Raw genomic sequence first — 18,285 nt, 5'->3', positions numbered from 1 at the left:
GGTAAGAAGGAAAAGTTGCCTTTCCCCACCACCCCCCAGTCGACAAGACAGTCTTACAGTCACAGACTAAAGAAAGCACCGTGTCTCAAGCAGCACATGTTTATAGTTCTAGCACTGTGGGTGATCACACACCCTCAATCCTCCAGCAAAACATCCCTTGATTACATCAGTGGCTATGAAAATTTAGCATGTTGATATTACTCTTGGTGAGCCTTCAGCTAAAAACTTTTAAATATCAAATCCCATTTAGTATAGGGAAAGAAAGGAATCTGTGGAAAAGGAAATAATTCCTTTACTGTTTTAAGTCTGTCCCAGTGTCTTGAACAGATATGTAGACACTGGAGCTCAGAGTAGCCATCTACAGGGAAGAAAGTAAACCATTTTAGCAGTAAAGACAAAAAACCCACCAACAAACAAAAAAATAAAAGCAGAGCTTACAACCCACGATTCCCTTTTCCATATGCACAAATCCCAAAAAAGGGGAGGAAGGGGTGTAAAAACACCATTGTATTTTTAAAAAGTATCTTTCAAGAAGTGTGAACAGTAAACAAAAGCCATCCTAAATATGCCTCAAAACCAAGTAATGCTGTTATAAATTCTTTCAATTTTTGTGGTATGAGAGGAAGTGGTAAAAAATGGGTCAGGCCTTTCTCATTCTTAAAATTTTCTTACGTGTCAAAGATGAAGGAATGCAGGGGAATTCACTAACTCAAGAGACACTTCCTCCAAGCACTCTATCCAGTTAAGATCTGCTCTTGAAGCGAAAAACAAGTTTAAAAATCTTGCTCTCTTGATATTTTTCACAGCTTTATTGCGGTGAAAAACTATTGCTCAAGTTACCTACAGGAAATGACAAACCACGAAATCAGTTTTCCAAGAGACATAACTGATAAAAGACAGGTACAGCTAGAAAACACAGGCAAATAGATTTGCCCACCTGTCAGCGTGGCCAGAGCTGTAACTCCAGAGCTATAACCACATCAGGTGTCACCAGGAGCTGTCAAGGTTAAATCCTCTGCTAATAAACCAAAGACAAATCAGCAACAGGTTGGTTTGGAAATTTACAGATCTGAGTTAGATCTTTGCTGCAAAAGAGAACTTTTGACAGCTCTTTTTTGTTCTTTTAAATATCTTCCTGTGTACTGACATAAACAAAGGGATTCAGAGTTTACTCAATGAGCAGACACAGAAAGTCAAGGAAATTCACAGTACTTGCTGAGTGGCAGACTACAATGTGCTGCCAACTGGATTCAGTGATCCAGATTCTCCAGTTACTTCATTCAATACAGCTTTTGGTATTAACAGTACTGGCTATGCAAATACTCTTCCCAAGCACAGCTGGGAGGGGTAAGTGAAGTTTATGACACCGGATGTAAAAGCAGAGGCATCACTGCATAAGTCTTAGCTCTAAAGAAAGGACAGCTATCATCCTAGGGCATCAGGCAGCAACGTACCTAATGGAAGAGCTGACTTAGGGAATGTCTTTTGTCTGCCCGGCCTAGGTGAAAGGTGATGGGGCTTGTCCCAACAGGAGCAGATGAATTTACACTCCCAGTAAAGCTGCACCCATCAGAAGCCACATCTCCCACTGCAGCAGCCAGTGCCACCCATCCAGCCCCAGACAGCTCTGACCTGTCCTACAGCACCAAGGCAGCACACAGCACTTCTCTGGTGAGAAAAGAAGCCACTGAACATGAAGGGTGACTGCTCTTTACAGGTGCTTGTGGAGGTGGCACACAGGAAATGAGCAGCAGCAATACAGAAGCCAAAACTGATGTGGTAGGAGAGAGTCTTAAAATACCCTGGATTGCTCTAATTCAGTTGTTTCTGGAACTAGAAATTATTTTGCCTTTGTGATGTTTGGTCAGCACCAAAGTAATTTTTCAAAACAGATCCATTAGAAATGAAAGGTCAGAGCTGCTTGTGTGCTGTTAAGCTGATACAGCAGCTCACCCAAAACAAAACCCACAGAATGACTGCAGAAGTGTGCACATGAAATAAAACCCCAAACCAGTTTGTGCTAAAATAAATACACAGAGCCACAGAAACTGCAGCTCAGCAGCTGCAGACAGTTAAGCAGCTGCAGAGCCTGGCCATAGCTTTGGAGTAATCCTCAAGAAAGTCTCCTTAAATAATAAATTAGAAACAAAAAGAACCCCCAGTAATGACTCTCCACTACAAAGAGAGCCTCAACAGGCAAATGAGAATTACTTCTGCACTGCTCATCTTTACAGGTTTGCAGGCAGCTAGAAACTGTAGTTCAGAAGGGCATGCACTTCTGATTCATCTCAAAAGCCTGTGCACTTCGAAGCCCTACAGTGACAGCACAGGGCACTGACTCAGGATCTGGGTGATTTAGCTGAAGCACTCTGAGATGCTCTTGCCTGCAGCTGTGGCTCATCTCACCGCTCTGGCAGATTTTCCTCCCCATTGCATCAGGGCAGCATAAGGGAGGTAGGTGTGCCTGCTCCTCAGCTGCTACAGTTCACACTCGCCTGACAAATGGGAGCTGAAGTTGATGGCACTTAATACTGACACACCTCACAGCCTCACTGTCACCCTGCCTCTGCTCCAGGGCAGAACACAACTGCTGCTTAGGGACAGTGACATCCCGCTCCTCTCCTGAATCCAGAAAACCTCATGAGTCAGAGCCTTGGACAACAGCAATGTTAGTTATGGTTCTGCTAATTTTAGCTCGTGCTTTACCCACAGTTCCCAAATCCCTGCAATGCCTCTCCAGGTGCCAACAGCCACAGCTACCCTACACCTCAACTGCCAAAACACACAGCTTCCAGATGAGAGGCTCTGGTGCACTTACACAAACTGTACACTGCAGAAAGACATTCTTCAAATAAAGACAAGAGGAAGGAAACAAGGACAGCTTTATTTACCCTAGTGCTCTGCGCATATCTTAATAGGAACAAAAGTTCATCGGCACAGTTCCTGTGTTTCAGAGTCCACTCCAGGACACACAAGACAGACTTTGTGCCGAGGGTAGCTCAAGGAGTGTCCCACAAGGTGGCAAACAGCCTGCAAGGGCCAGCTTCTACCCCAAGGAGTGAAAGGAGAGAGAGAGGGGCAAGGGAAACAAACACACACTTCACACACTCTCCTCAGAGTAAACTGGGAATGCTTTTAGAAGTAAATAAACACACACCCACCCACCCCCATATTCTCAGAAAGCCACCCAAGCAGAATGCTTTTACTACCATAGCTGAAGGGTTTGTTTTGTAAGAGTAGTTTCCCCAGATTTAGTCAACCTTACCAGCCTCCTCCTCCTCTCTCTCTCCTTATTCACACCAAACTGTGAAAGGGACTTCAGCTCTCTCCAACCAATTAAAAACTAATTGAAGCAACAGACTGGCACTATACAGGCTGAGCAGTCTAAGAGATGGCAGACTCTGCTCATATGAGGCCTACACAATGTCATAATATTTCATTTTATTTCACCTCATAGCACAAAGAGCTGAAAAGAATATTCACATGGATCCAACCCTAAAAAAGAAATTGAAATCTTTATTGCAGTTCAAGTCACTGGGTTCAAATGAACAGCACACGTTCTTTACTGCATGTGTGCACCACAGTGCCTGCAGGAACAGAGCAAGGTTTTATTTGTTCCAAAAGCTCCGTGAGGAAGTTATGCACACACAGTTTCTCTCTCAAAAAGTAAAGCTATGTTAGAACATAAGTTAGTGTATTTTATTCATTCAAGGAGACATCTTCACCACTCTAACGGACCATTAAAATGAAATTTGTCTACACCTGGATATAATCAAACATTTTCTACTTTTGGTATTATTTTTGTTACTGCTAAGACAGGAAACAAGGAATTGCTGAAAAGAAGTGTGTCTTTCAGAGACAAACAAAATTCAGAACAAGTATTTATGCCAAATCTTTCAACCCTACAGATACTAAACTTTATGCCTGCAGCTGTCAATGCATTCTTTTAGAAACTGGACACAGAGACACAAGCACTCTTAAAACACTACTTCAAATAGAAAATGGGTATAAATGTACAGCACTGACAACCTAAAAAGTCATCAGCAAGGAAGACTTCACAAACACCTGTACCTTTCCTACTGAAATTTCTTTGCTGCCACTATGCAGCCAGCAACTCTGATGAGAAATCCCTAATTTGTGGTCCATGGAACAGACCCGAGGCTGTAAAAAGGGTTAGGAGGGGAGCTTGGCAAGGTAGGGAAGGAATGCAGCTGGCATTAAGGAATTGGGATTTGTAGACAACCTCCTGACAGAGTCCATAAGAACAAATCTAAGTTTCTTCAATGAAGGATTTTCTTTTTAATACAAAGAAGAGAGACCCAAAGTGACAGAGGAGAATTGCTTTTGTGTGTGGACAGTAAATGTGTTTTAATTGACTGCAGAAAAAAAGGGGCAAGACAGCTGTAAGGCAGCTGGTGGTGATTATTTGGAAAGAGTATGTTTGACACACAGTTTAAGCCTTCAAAAAAATCCTCAGTCAAAACCAGAAATGACTGGCAAAGAAAATGCTGAAGCGCATTTGTAAATGGAGATTATTTAGTGTGGAATTAGAACTCAATAAATGTATAAGGACAGAGTACAATTTCATTGACAAGAACAGAAGATAAAACACAGGAGAAATTGGGTTATACATGCTACAGTACACCCATATCACCAACACCCCAACCTGATCAAAAACTCTGCAGAGCAAGCCCATGACACAACAGCACAGTGCACAGCAAAACTAATTCAAAGAGCTTCAATATGATCATCCTTTATAGTCAAATGCACTTAGGTACTCATGAAATCCCCTCTAACAACCATGCAAAGCAAGAAAATTAATTGAGCAGTGTGACAGCCTGACCCCATGCAGGCAAACAAGGATTCTACAGCAAGCAGTTAAGCCCAGTTCTCTTGGTGGCCTTCGGCACTGACGGCTTTGCTGGAAAGCAGCAAGCACAAGGCAAGCAGATCAGTGTGAACCGTGCAATCTCAAAAAGCTCATTTCTCTCCCATACACAATGCATGCCAAATCTCGAGATTGCTGCAGCATCCAGTTATGAAACTACAATACAATAGAAGAGGAAAACAGATGGCTAAAAGCCTTTTGGAAAAAAAAAAAAAAAAAAAAAAAAAAAAAAAAAAAAAAAAAAAAAATTAAGCCTTACTTCATTTCCAAAGGAGAAATATGTGTATTTGAAAGGAGAGGACCTACTTCAGACCATACCTAATCGATATAAAAATAGGCAACTTGCCTCATGGACATGAAGCCTGTCTTCAGTTAAAGCTTCTGAACATATGAAAAGTTTAACCCTTTTAAACATCGCAGCTCACTGTATTTATAAGCAGGATTTAAAAGCAAAGCAGTTCATGTAAGAAATGACAGACATTACAAACATTGTACAGAGATAACATATTTCTTTATCTCTAAAGCAACTTCTGAACACAAATCCTGTATAAAAGCCTCTATGTTTACTCTTTTCCAGCCTTTGTAAGCAGTTAGCACCTGTGTTCAGGTGAGCAGCTTTCTTGTTCATCAAAGCATCCAATGAACAATGACAAGTTAGGAACTTGGCAACCTGAATTCTCTAAATTCAGCCATTCTCTGTGGAAACCAGTCAATATTACATTTGAAGCCTCTGTTGAGGTTTTGACTTGTGAGATATCACATAACAATAAGGAAACAAAAAAGCCACCCTAAAGAGCTCATGTGTTCAGCAGTAGATGTTTTAGCAGCTCTATAAAACTGCTATCAGAGCTTCAGGTCCAAGTACTGGAACTAATCTCTGGTCCAAAGGAGAAGTTTCCTCCTCTGCTGAGCCTGGATCTCAGACAAGCCTTGACTCAGCTACTAGAACAGAGGCCTCCAGCAGCTGGGCAGCCCCAGGGTACACAAGAGATTCATGCTGGGCTGGCAGCTTGAACCAGCAGCAACAGGAGACCTGGCCTTCTTCAAACTGGCAGCAAACCCAAAGGCACCCCAAACAGGGCCTGACACCAAAGTTCAGGCACCTGGACTGGGTTCCCTGCACGAGTCACAGCATTCCAGCTGCCAGGGATGCCCAGCATGCTCCTGCCCCACACAGCAAGCTCTGCCCTGACAGCCCAGAGCAGGAAATACAGCTGTTTCTGTAGAAGCCTAAGCAAAATGAATGAGACACATTTCTGGTTGTATGCAATGGCTCTGCACTGAGGATAAGCACTGAATTAACTCCCTGGTATCACATGTGGTCCTTCCAGGCCAGGGCTGGAGTTCACTGGGGAGGCTGTGTGGAAAATCCTGAGCTGCCCCAGCTTAGTCCAAGGGTAAACGGAGGATGACACACTCCAGGACTTTCAAGCAAGCACCTTTCCAAAAAATCAACTGCTTATATGATTAATGCAAAGTACTATGTTTTGCAGTAATCCATATTAAAGGCCAAGACAACATTCTGTCTGATTATTTATTTATTTTTAATGAAAGGGTCTAAATAAACCAACTGTTCAATTTTTCAAAGGTACTGAGCAACCACAATAATTAGGTCTGGGTCCGTGGAAGCTGCCAAAATGCCACAGAAGTGACTCAGTCCTGTTAATTATCTGAAAAATAAGGAACAGTGACAACACTGGACACTCCATCACGACCTATCTCCCCCAAACACACCACCAAGGAAAAGCAATCATTTGTGAGTGGTTGTCTGTAACCATTAGCAGGGACAAGAATAGGAAATTATAGACAGGAGAAAAAGCAAGGAAAGGTTTCAGCCCAATCTGGCCAAATGCTGCTGTACCTAGAGATAATACAATCCTTGAAAAAAGTGAAGCAGCAACACCACAGCAGTGGGAACTTCTCACAGTGCCAGGAGAATGCCAGAAAAAAAGGAGCAGGAGTTATTTTAAACACCAAGTCAAAACAAACAAACAAACAAAAAACCCCAAAAACAACAACAACAAAAAACCTACCTCCAATCAATACAAGTCCAGAGGAAAGAGAGTAAAGCCAACCACCAGAAATTCACCCAGCCTTGCACACCATCCACAATCAGTACAAAAATATTCTAACACCCAAGTCTCTTTCTGAAGAGTCAGACAAATGCAAACCTAACAGAAGACAGTTCACAAAAAGGCACACAGCCTGTTTTGGTCATGCACAATTCCTGCTCACAGACTCTTCTCAGTTCCAGTGTGTTTATGACTGTGTTGTCATTTACTTTAAAATATGAATGGAGCATTCTTTTCCTCCAGAAACACTGCATTGTTAAAATGCCAGTATATTAAAATAACTTACTGCTTACTACATTTCAATCAAACAAACTACAGACTACAGCACTGACACTTAATATATATTGAGTGCTTTCAGCAAGAACAGCATATGGAGCTCATTTCTCGTGTTTTGTTCTCACATGGGCCAGACTCAGAGGCAAGACCTAGAAACAGATGAAGCAGTGATCCTTTGGGCATGCACAGAAACTGTATCTTCTCCAAAGTTAGGGAAACACTTAGTTGAAGGCTCTCAACATACATAAATATTTAACCCTTCGTTTCTATAGAAGTTTGATTTACGGCAGAAATATTTTACGTTGCATGCTTAAAGAACATTTTTCTTAAGGTTCTCAAAATAACAGGAAGCAGAATCAAAAAGCTTACAGTCAAAGGACTTTATGAGTTATGTTTTTCCCTATTGTGATTTTTCCTAGAATTCATCCACATTTCACCACCATACTGTTCCTTTGTAATAACCAAGCACTGATCTTGTCTATATTTAAACTCAAGAATGTAGAATGAAGGTTCAGAAGGCTGACCTTTTTTGCAAAAAAATAGTTACATATCTGAGGTTTGAAATGGCCCTCTGACTACTTCATACACAGACATTCTGCTAGGTGGGCACTCTCAGTTATGATAAACCAATAAGCTGCCTGTTTCTAAAATAATAGGACACTCACAAGAGAACTTTTGTGTATGAGTTTTTCTTAAACCAAGGAAAGGTTAGCTGCAATTCCAATGTAAACATTCCCCTGCAAGATTTATACCTTAGTGCTGAAGCATCCTGCAAATTGTCAGCAATGAGTGAATCAAAATGAAAATGAAACCTAAAACAGCCTCGTTAATGCAAACGGAACATAATAAGTAATAAACCCAGCTGCTGCAATAAACCTGATCAAACTAAAATTACTGTGGAAAACTCCTCAGCCTCTTTGGGACAGCAGATTCCATACGATAATAAGGACAGCTTCTTTCAACTTCTATAATGTTTCCATTTGTAGTTTACTCTGTAAAATCAAGTTCAAATTCCAGAAAAATTCTGTTTTTTAAACATCCTAGGCATGAAGACAACTTGCTAAAAAAATCCAAAACGTTTAACCTGACAGTGCTCCTTTAAGACAGAGCAGTGTGCAGCCTTCCAGCATATTTGACAGAGATTTCCTACTCCAAGAGATAGAATTTAAATTTGTAGAGGCAATTACTCATATCCAGTGAAAGCAGCCAATGCATGTGCCAAACTTGCCAACAAGAAGAAAGGCCTAGTATTAGAAAGGAGGCTGCAGTTTATTACAAGGCAATTTGAACATCTCAGTCCACAAGGTCTGGAAAGTATTTTCTTCATCCCCTGACACTACATGCTCACACTAATGTGAGGAATTATGTCAGTAATATCAATATTCCAAACATATAAAACAGCAGTTGAGTATATAATGGAGATCTTCCCCTGACTATTTAAAAGCTGCTTCTAGTCTTGCCTAGAAGATTTATTTAAGCTCATTTTGCACAGGAAAGATGATGTGCCAGACCCACACCATTAGCTGCTGTCTAGTCAGCTCCAAAGCCATCCAACTGGACCACCATCGAACAAAATTCCTGTCTGACTAAACAAACACCTTAAGGCAATTCCCAAGGACCTGCCTCTTGCCCCTTCCTCTTAAAAGTTAGAAAGGAAAAATGGAAAAGAAGGAAAAACATGACCTCCTCAGGTAAGGAAGTCAAAAATCAAAACGGGCATCCAACCCACATGTCCCATGACCACCACGTCCAGGACTGATCTCCGATGCCCCCATCAAACAACTCAAGTGTCAGCAGATAACCCTCAGCATCACCAAGTTGGACTGGCAGTTGGAAAAGAGCTCGTGGGAAACATTAAAAAAATTAATAACAGCCAAACAAAAAGCCCCACTAAAAACCCCAAACTGACAACCAAAACCACACCAAGTCACAGATGCCAGCTAACAAACATACCCTCCTCTGCAAGGTAAAAAACAATGCCAGCCTAGAAAATCAATAGTACAGAACAAATCCAGCAGGTCCAGGGTAACCATGCAGCAAAGCCAGCACCTACTGAGAAAGACAAGCAGCTCATGCAGCTGCTTCTGCAGTGGGCTGGCAAGAGAAGGCAAGGGGATGCAAGAGCAATGCCCCTACCACACAATACACATCCTTCCTGTTTCAGCACCAGCAACTTACTCCATTGTTTTTTACAGCAACACAAGCTGCTTCTTACCATTTTTTGGTGCACTCAACCATCAGTTCCTGGTAAGAGGCCACAAACTGGAACTTGGATGCGTGTTTCCCAACACGCTGCAGTCTCTTCCAAACTGAAGCCATGATGGTGAGAAATACCAGTCCTCTCACACAGCAGCAACTGCGTGAACAGCAATGTAGGTTTCAAAGAGCGTGTGTGCTTGATACTAGCAGATTTATATACAGACACAGTAAAAAGAGTGTGGGAGAAACTTGACGGGATGTCTACAATTCATATTCTGCCTCTGCCCTCCTCAGGGTAAATCCCAGTCCAGTGGAATGGCTCATCACTGGCCAGAAGCAGCATGCAGTAGCAGTAGACAGGAAATGGAAAGGAAGCTCTCTCATGGAATCATCATTCTTCACACAGTAGATGAAGGGAAGACTGCAGGACTGGAAGACAAATAAGAAAGGCAGAGACAGCATTGGTTTATACACTTCTTACTAAGTGCTGCAATTGCACGTGATCTCGTACCTTTCAAAGAACTACAAGCAACCACAAGAACACAGCCCTTTCCTGTTGTCATCCACACCCCCCCCAACCCCAATTAAATAAATAAATAAAAATACTGCAGCAATTTCAGGAATTCAAACCACGAGACTGTTCGGAAACATATCAACATATCCCATTATCAGCAACATCATAATTGGCAGCCACGAGGAAAAAGGGCAGCTCAGGGCCACACCGAATCCTTGTGAAGCATCTCCGGGAAGCAGTGCGAAGTGGCTGAGGTGCTGCCAACATGCACCCAGAGGGAGGGACACGGGGAAATGAAGTTCTTTGTCTTGATGACAAAAGGTGTAACAGTTGTTTCCTCAAACACACCTCCCGCTTTCATTCCTCTGTCCAAAGAGAAGGATCATGCAAGGAGACAGAAAGGGGGTGTTGCTGCCCAAACGCCTATGCCAGGGTGAGGAGGAGGACGAGAGAGGAAGGGGCATTTCCCGAGTCCTGGCTACCCAGGATTCCCCATCTTCCTCGCTGCATCATATTGAAATGGAAATGTCTCTCCATCCTGCACTGAGGAATGATCATCAGGGAAGTGAAAAGGGAGAGGAGAAACCCAGGTGGGTCTCCTCCCTCGACAGGAAAGCAGCGTATGCGCTGGGTGCGGGGAAAAAAGCCTCTTCATTAGGAATATAGGGAAGCACAAGCTGGCCGCAGCTGGCGAGAAGTCAGGGTAGGATGGCATCAAAGCTGGCGAGGAGGCCACCTGAAGTGGAATGGCCCCCGGGAGAGGAGGTCCCCACGGAGCCCCGGGGCGAGGAGCGCCCCGCTCCGCCTCAGCAGCCCGTGTCACCTCCGCGCCCAGCCCGCCGGGGCAGCGCCCCCCGCCCTTGGCCGGGAGCCGGAGCCGTTTAAAAATTAAAACGCCACCGGCGGGGAGCAAGGAGGGGAGCGGCGGCCTCGGGAGCGGCGGGAGGGGACGGGCGGCTCCCCGTGCGGCACTCACCTGCCGCCGGCTCCTCGCGGCCGGTCGCGCCGGGCGGGCGCGCTGGCACCACACGGCAGGCGAGAGTCAGCGCTGCCGCTGCCCATTACTGCAGCAGCCCCGCCGCCGGCAGCGCCCTGCGGCTGTCCCCGTCCTCCCGCAGCCTCATGGCGAGCACCGCTCCCCCGCCGCTCTCCGCGCCGGCCGGGCAGACAGCGCGGCTCGCAGCGCGCCTCACGCCGCCACCATCGCCCTCCTGCCGGCGCTGCGCCGCGCCTCACCCCGGCCCGCCGCTCCCCCGCCCCCGCCGCCCGCCGGGGCCCCGCCCCCGCCGCGTCATTGGCCCCGCCGCGGGCCCTCCGCAGCCCATTGGATGCCGCGCCTGTCAATCATCTCGCGCAGCGCAGGGGGAGGTGGCGAGAGGCGAGAGCTTCGCAGATCCTCCCCCCCGCCCTCAGAGCCCCGCTCTGATTGGTCACACAGCCCGGAGGGGCGGGGCCATCCTGAGGAGGGGCCACCCGATAGGGCAGCGCGGCCGTCCGTCAGCGCCCAAAGCCGCGGGCTGTCAGGGGAGGGGCGTGGCCCCGCCGCCGCCCCCGGGACTCGCCACCGCCCCAGGGCCGGGGAGCGGCGGGCAGGGCAGGGCCGGGCCGGGCCGGGCAGGGCAGGGTCAGGCAGGGACGGAGGGAGCCGGGAGGGAAGCCGTGATGCCTCCCGTGAGGTGGGCGCAGGGAGCGAGCGGCCGCGGATCGAAGCGGCGGGAGGGGAGGAGGCGCCGCGGCGAGGGACAGTCCCCGCGCTGGGCCCGCCTTGAGGAGGGGGCGGTGAAACGCCAGGCCTGACCCAAGCTCTGCAGCGCAGGCCGCGGTCCCTGAGGGGCTCCGGAGTTCGGGTGCGGTTGGGGAGCTGGTGGGAATTAAATACCGCAGGCAGGACGAGGTTCCTTTGCTGATTTAATCTGCGTGCTCAGGGAACGGCACCCAGGCGGCGGGGGCTGGATGTTGCGCGCAGTTTGATGCTAAAGTGCCTGCAAGGGAGAACGGAGCAGTGAGGGGGTGATCTCCGTGGCATGCGGCTGTGAATTCCCCGTAGCCACGCTGGCAGAACGCTTCTCCTACGCTGCAGTGCCGTGAAGGAGGTGTCGGGACCCAGGTGCAAACCCTCGGTGCCGGGTTCCAGCGTTAATCTAAAATTAATTTGAGTTTGGGATTCCAAAGCTCCGTTTGCTGTAGGTGAATTCCAGAGTCAGGGTGCTGTGGTTGTGTGATCTCTGGGAGCTGATCCTAAACCTATCAGCCATCCGAGTCAGAAACTAAGCCAGCTATCAAGTGGAAGCACAGGGAAATAAGGAAGATAATGCAGTGGAGCTCTGAGAGCAGCTGTAAAATTGAAGCCTCAGGGCTTTGCAGTCCTCTGTCTTCTTTCCCATGACAAACCGAATGGAGTCCAAGCCTGATCCACAGTCTGGAAAGCTCCTTATCCCAGTGTTTTCCTCCTTTCCCCTAAGCTGCCTCTCGCTCTTCTGGCATATCGCAGAGGCTGCCAGCATTCAGTGGCTGGAGTGAAAGGAGAGAAAGAATGACTGTGTGGATGGCCACAGGCCTAAGCTGAGCTGAGTTACTTCAGAGAGGTTGAATATTTGGGCTATTGAAAAGGTCAGCCCTTTGCTTATAATGTATTACTCTTCAGCCCTTACCCCAGCTGCCAGAGGGTGTGCACTTGGAGCTGTCCTGGAAGAGGCAGTGATTCTCCTTTTTTTAAAGTGTTACACTGAAATGTTGCAGACGGTTGTACTAGCCACACAGATTTTCTTGGAAAATCCTTTTTTATTTCCCCTGAATATTTCTGAAGTTAAACAAAAGGATTTGAGGATTTTGTACATTTGTCTTAACGTATCTGTTCCAGTTTTGCAGCTGATCTATACACGCAGAGTAATTCCAACACACTTGAGGGAGACATCACTGGGCTTTTTAAGTGCAGATCACCTGCTTAGGATTTGGGAAATGAGGCCAAGATTTCCAGAGCACATCAGACTGAGAACATGCAGTATGGAGCACACAAATGCTTGGTTCTGACTTGGAAAATACCAGATGGAAAACTGACAGCTGTGAAGTGGATCAAGCAAGGCAATTTAAAATTCCAGTGGCCCTGAGGAGATCCTTGGTTCTTCATACCAGAGAAATATCAAGTAATCAGTTGTGCTGGTTTTATTTCAGAAGTTGTCTTTATTCTGAGTATATTACCAAAAGTTAATCCGTGAGCTCCTCTGATTTATCTCCTGAATAACCTGCAGCACCCAGGCTAATTCCTAAGACATACCTGTGACCAAGATCTTACTTTCCTCAAACTGAGATAGACATTTTCTGTCCAGTGGAATAAACACAGAAGGTCTGGTGGTTTATTCAGTGACTTGTGTTTCAAACATCATTATTTATTAACATTTTCCATTTCCTTCATAGCTTTTGGGTTCAGGTTACACCAGGCTGGGAGCTACACAGCATAAGGCTGCTTTTGCCTTTGTTGTGTGGGGAGAAATACAAGACAGCCAATTATCCTACAGATTATCTCTTTTACAGTTTTTAAGAGCAGCCATCCTCACTTCTTGCGATTTTGGGGAAAGCTTTGGGAGGTTTCAAAGGGTGAGAGGAATTACTGTGGGAGGAAGGGTGAGATCTTCAGCTGCAGATTGGAAGCTAGAGGCCACCACAGCATTCTCAGGTTACTGGACTGAGTCTTACACCAGACCAACTCAAAAGCTCTTGTGGCTTCTGCTGGCAGCTCAGAGCCCAGAGGAACCAATAAATGGCAAAAAGGGATTAGCAAGGACAGGGATGAGGAGCCCCAAAGCTCCTCCTTGGGTCAGAGCACTCAGATGGGTCAGCAAGGAGCCCCCGTGTTGACTTCATTTCCATATTGCAAACATCTCTTGACTGGTCCTGCTGGCCACAAGCCTGGTTTGTGACAATGACCCAGCTCAAACCATGGCTCAGCTCAGGATCTGAACCAAGCTTTGGAGAAATGGTCACATTTTTACTTAATCCAATATTATGAATTTGAAAACAAGCTGGTTACACCAAGGTACCCAATGCTCTCTTTTAAGGTCAGAAGCTGAGTGAAAAACTCTTGTGTGACTCCCAGGAGGGTCCTTCTGATTACAAAAAAAAAAATGGTGCTTCACTATATGTAGAGTGTCAAATCTCTTCTGCAAGCAGGAAGAACAGTCATGTGAAGAATAGGTAGGTACTGTTTTATTATTTATCGTGTGTGACACAATCTATTTAAACCATGCGTGTGTCACACCTGCTGCCTTCCTGGCCTATGGAGGGACAGCTGAGGAAGTGTATTTGTGTGTATCTGTGGTGTTTGTGTATCATCTGTGTTGTCCTGGAAGTGGCATGGCACAGGATGCTGAGAGCTGCTCAAGCTGGGAGGTTGGTGGGGCTGGCCAGGGAAGCCCCAGAGCAACCTGACCCTGTTCTTTAGAAGCAGCTGGTTTCACCAAGGACACCCTTATATCCAAAAACTCACACTCTGTGGCTCCTCTTTTCCCTTTGCTCTCTCGACACTCAGACTCACAATCTCCCCAGAAATCCCCGTGTATTTATTTTTTTCTGGATTTTGCCTCCTGTTCCCTGGCTTTGCCTGATGGCGGAAGAATTCCTGGCCCAAGCAGAGGGATGATCTATGCTCTGTTTCTATTATTCCCTGTCAAGCTTTAAAGCTCTCCAGCCTCTCCCTTATCCTTCAACGCCTCGTCATCAGCATGACTAAGGACAGGTTGTTCACCAATTGAGAAATGACCTTTGCTAGGAATAGCTGTCATAAATCTCCATTTCCCTGTCCTTCTGTGCATGAGCCTGCAGAAATGTCACCGAGGAAATCAAGGAATTGGATTATGTCAGATTTGCAAGAACATTCTGCTTTCTGAGGCAAAGGTCTGTGTACATGAGGTTGCCCACACCTGCCATGTTTTAACCTCCTTGTATTTCTAGATCCCACCAAAACTTTTGATCCCCTGTTAATTAAAGTAGTGGAGAATTTGTGCTGACCTCGGTAATATGTGTAAAGTACCACCCTCCTGCTCCCCAACATGTCCCTAACTGGTGCTTGACACTATAACATTCCCTTCTGTAACAAGTAACATTATGTTGTCTGCTCTTTTTCTTTGCTTCTTCACATCCCAACAGTAATTTAAAAACCCATGTGTATATATATATATAACAAATCATAGTATAGATAGGAAAAAAAAAAAGGAATTTTCTAATCCTCCCTTCTTCATTTGTTTCTTGCTTGTTGCTGATAAAGTTCCACTCAGATGTCATTTCACAGGGTCTGGTAACACCCAGCAGCCATTCTGTATTGGAGGGAATAATGTTTTGAATATTCCCTCTGCTAAATATCAGTGACAGTTGAAAAGGGTTGTGTGTGTGCAAAATCCCATTTTATTTGTGCTCAGAAAGCTTGACTTTAAGACTGGCAGCTGGGAAAAGGCGATTCCCACACTGCAGAACCTGACAGCCCAGCTCCTATCACAGCCTAGACTGAAAACAGATCATTTCAGCAATACTCCCAGCTGTGCTTAAGGCACGAGGCACAGAAACACCACCATTTGTTCTTGCCTTGCCAGCAAAAGAAGTATTTTGGGATGCACTCTGGTGGGCTTGTGTTTTGTTACTGCTCTTGTAGAGGCAGGCAGCCCAGCCTGGCTCTTGCCTATGGACCAGCTCTCCTGTGCAGCATTCCCAGCCCAGCCCAGGTCCCAGTGGAGCTGTGTACAGGCACCTGCTGTCTGACACCTCCTAATCCAGAGCCTGCCCCCTTGGAGAGCCCTCTGCCAAAAGCAATCTGCAGAGCCAGGGGCTGGGGTAACTCACCAGCCCCCCTTTCTTATGGATTGTTTGTTCTCCCACTCCCTTGTTGTGGCTGGAGCCTGCACTTGTATGTGGTGAGACCCTGCTGTGCCTCCCCTCCAGACTCTGTGCCAGAGGGGGTACCCAAAATGCCAGCTCCCCAAGTGGCAGCCTCATGTCACAGCCCCTTTGCTCTCCTGTGCCCAGCTTCATGATGCCACCCCAGAGGCAGCCGGTACCCCTGGCCTGCTCCGCTTAACCCCACTGTCCAAAGCCTTGTAGGCAAAGTCAAGCAGGATGGTTCAGAAAAAGAGCAGATGCAAAACATCCTCACCTGTCTTTCCTCTATCTCCCCTCTCTTGTCTGGCTGACATCCTTCCCAAACCACTCAGCAGTAAAGGGCACGTTGTATTTATCTGCAGAGGAGGTCAAGGACAGGAGTCGCACTCCTGAAATGCAGAAGTCACAATGCAATTCAGCTTGTGGAAGAAAGAGCAAAAATGGGGCACTGATGGTGGAGACCCCATGCTACAAAAAGCATTTCCCTACTCCAGATCAGAACACTCTGGATTTGTGATGTTTTCTCCAAATTTATTATCAACTCACCTGTCAGTCAGCTTGCAATGGTCTGAATGAGTTTTGTCATTACTTTTTGATACCCATTAAATTGATTACACCTTTTAGTAGCCCTTGCTTCTCTCTTCTCAAAAAAAAAAAAAAAAAATCAAAAAAACAAAAGAAGCAGCCGGTATTTTGTCCATAAATAGCAACTTTCAATTTTTTGCAATGCTCCGTGTCTCCTGTACCCTTTCCAGTTCTTCAATACCCTTCCTGTGTGGTCTCCCTGGCCTTTTTGCAGAGTGTAATTATGCTTGTATATGACATCCTGCAGCACTAATGAGGCAAAGAATGCCTTCCTCCCTCTCTTTTGAGAATAAGCAGCACATAACATGCCCAGCAGGACCAGGGCAGCGATCACCCCCTGTACTGGGCTCTGGTGAGGCCTCACCTCAAGTTCTGTGTCCAGTCTGAGCTCCCCAGGACAAAAAAAGACATTGAGGTGCTGGAGGGTGTCTGGAGAAGGGCAGTGAAGCTGAGGAAGAGTCTGGAGCACAGTTCTGAGGAGGAGCAGCTGAGGGAGCTGGGGTGGCTCAGCTTGGAGAAAAGGAGGTTCAGGAGGGACTTTATCCCTCTCTACAGCTCCCTGACAGGAGGGTGAAGCCAGGTGGAGCTCTTTCTAAGAGCTATAGGAGAAAGTAAGAGATGGAGCAAGTTCAGAGGCAGACTTGTTTCCTGGCTCCCATGTCCATTTTACATGATCCTGGCTATAACAAATCTCTGACTAACCTGCTCTAGATGTTTCATGGTAGCACTAAGGAAGCTGCAGATTCAGTGGTGGGAAGGTCAAGGAGTGAAGGTTGTACAGCCCCATGCATTTTTTTTCTACTGTGATCCTGTTTATCCAAAAATCAGTGGCTGGACATGCAATCAGAATAATAAGCTGGAAAAATGTAATCTGCATTTTATCTGCATTTCTGTAACTACCAGAGAAATCATAAAATATAACACAGCTGTCTCTAAAGATTATTCAGGAAACTCCTCTTTGCCCAAATATAATATATGTCACCTTTCAAGAGAATGCCCAGTTAACTTTGGATCTACACCATCAGTCATCTACACAGTTCATCAGTATCAGGGGTACATTTCCTTGGAGTACAGGCATTAGGAATGCACAGGCCATCATAGATCAAATCTGAGGCTTTCTTGGAAGGCAGTGGAGAGGCAATTACCTTACAGATGTGATAAAATAATCTGTTATGCAAAAAGGTGTTCCTACCAGACTAAGGGGGAAAATCTGTAGCTAACAGCTTGTACAGCCAGAATCCCAAGCATCACACAATGGGACGTTGGTGCTTGAAGAGAAGTATCTCAAAGCACAGGGTGGAAATATTATGTGTGGTGTGGCCTTCAGCCTGGAGAAGAGGTACAATTATCACAGTTACAGCTCATAAAAACGAACCCCAAGGACCTGCTCATGTATGCAAGACATTCAAGTGGAGAAGAGTTTGCAGTAATGGTGTTGGGCAGGCTTGAAATGGTGCAGAGAGACCCAGCTTTGAGAGGACAAGCAATTAACTGTGTTGTAAAAATTACTCCAAAGTTTCCTGCTCCTCCTTTTAATACCTCAGCAACCACCCAGTTTAGATAAATATCTCTAGTTAATCTGGAAATTAAACTAGATAATCACAGCCAAGTTAGAAAATTCCAGACTCAGAAACTGTTCTTCATTTTGCCCAGATTAACCCACAGGGATTTAAATGGTGTTGCAAGTTATTTTTAACTGAGTTATCACTAATCTCCCTCTATACTTTTTAGACTGTATATATTGAAGTCACACTGTCAGAAAACATGGGGACAGTTATCTTCCAAAAATAAAAGAGCTGACAAATGGGATGTAGGACTTATTTTCCCCAGATCATGGTTATGTTTGGGCTCCTCCTGTTTCTCCCACTTCACAACTTTATTTCTGT

At 45.8% G+C, this 18,285-nt stretch overlaps 1 protein-coding gene and 1 long non-coding RNA gene across 16 annotated transcripts in view; one reads left to right on the top strand and one right to left on the bottom strand.

The window, feature by feature from the left end:
* The window catches only part of EHBP1 (EH domain binding protein 1), a 205,945-nt gene extending 194,783 nt beyond the window's left edge, over positions 1-11,162 (bottom strand). For 7 of the 15 annotated variants that reach the window (XM_053937964.1, XM_053937967.1, XM_053937970.1 and 4 more), the window contains exons 1-2: positions 10,926-11,161; positions 9,452-9,864 (exon numbers count right to left, since the gene is read on the bottom strand). In XM_053937964.1, coding sequence (XP_053793939.1) covers positions 9,452-9,555 — 104 coding nt within the window. In that variant the 5' untranslated portion in view covers positions 9,556-9,864; positions 10,926-11,161. Of the gene's footprint in view, positions 1-9,451; positions 9,865-10,685; positions 10,722-10,925 lie in introns of those variants that run through there. The other 8 variants (XM_053937968.1, XM_053937974.1, XM_053937975.1 and 5 more) reach the window with 3 other exon arrangements.
* A 357-nt stretch (positions 11,163-11,519) lies between these two features.
* Positions 11,520-13,309, top strand: LOC128785769 (uncharacterized). Its single transcript, XR_008430023.1, has 2 exons — positions 11,520-11,625; positions 12,810-13,309. It is a non-coding gene; the product is annotated as an uncharacterized LOC128785769 (long non-coding RNA).
* Positions 13,310-18,285: the final 4,976 nt, after the last annotated feature.

Source organism: Vidua chalybeata, chromosome 3 (genome assembly GCF_026979565.1).
Source record: "Vidua chalybeata isolate OUT-0048 chromosome 3, bVidCha1 merged haplotype, whole genome shotgun sequence".
NCBI classification, from domain to species: domain Eukaryota; kingdom Metazoa; phylum Chordata; class Aves; order Passeriformes; family Viduidae; genus Vidua; species Vidua chalybeata.
This window is presented reverse-complemented; position numbering and strand designations above follow the sequence as displayed.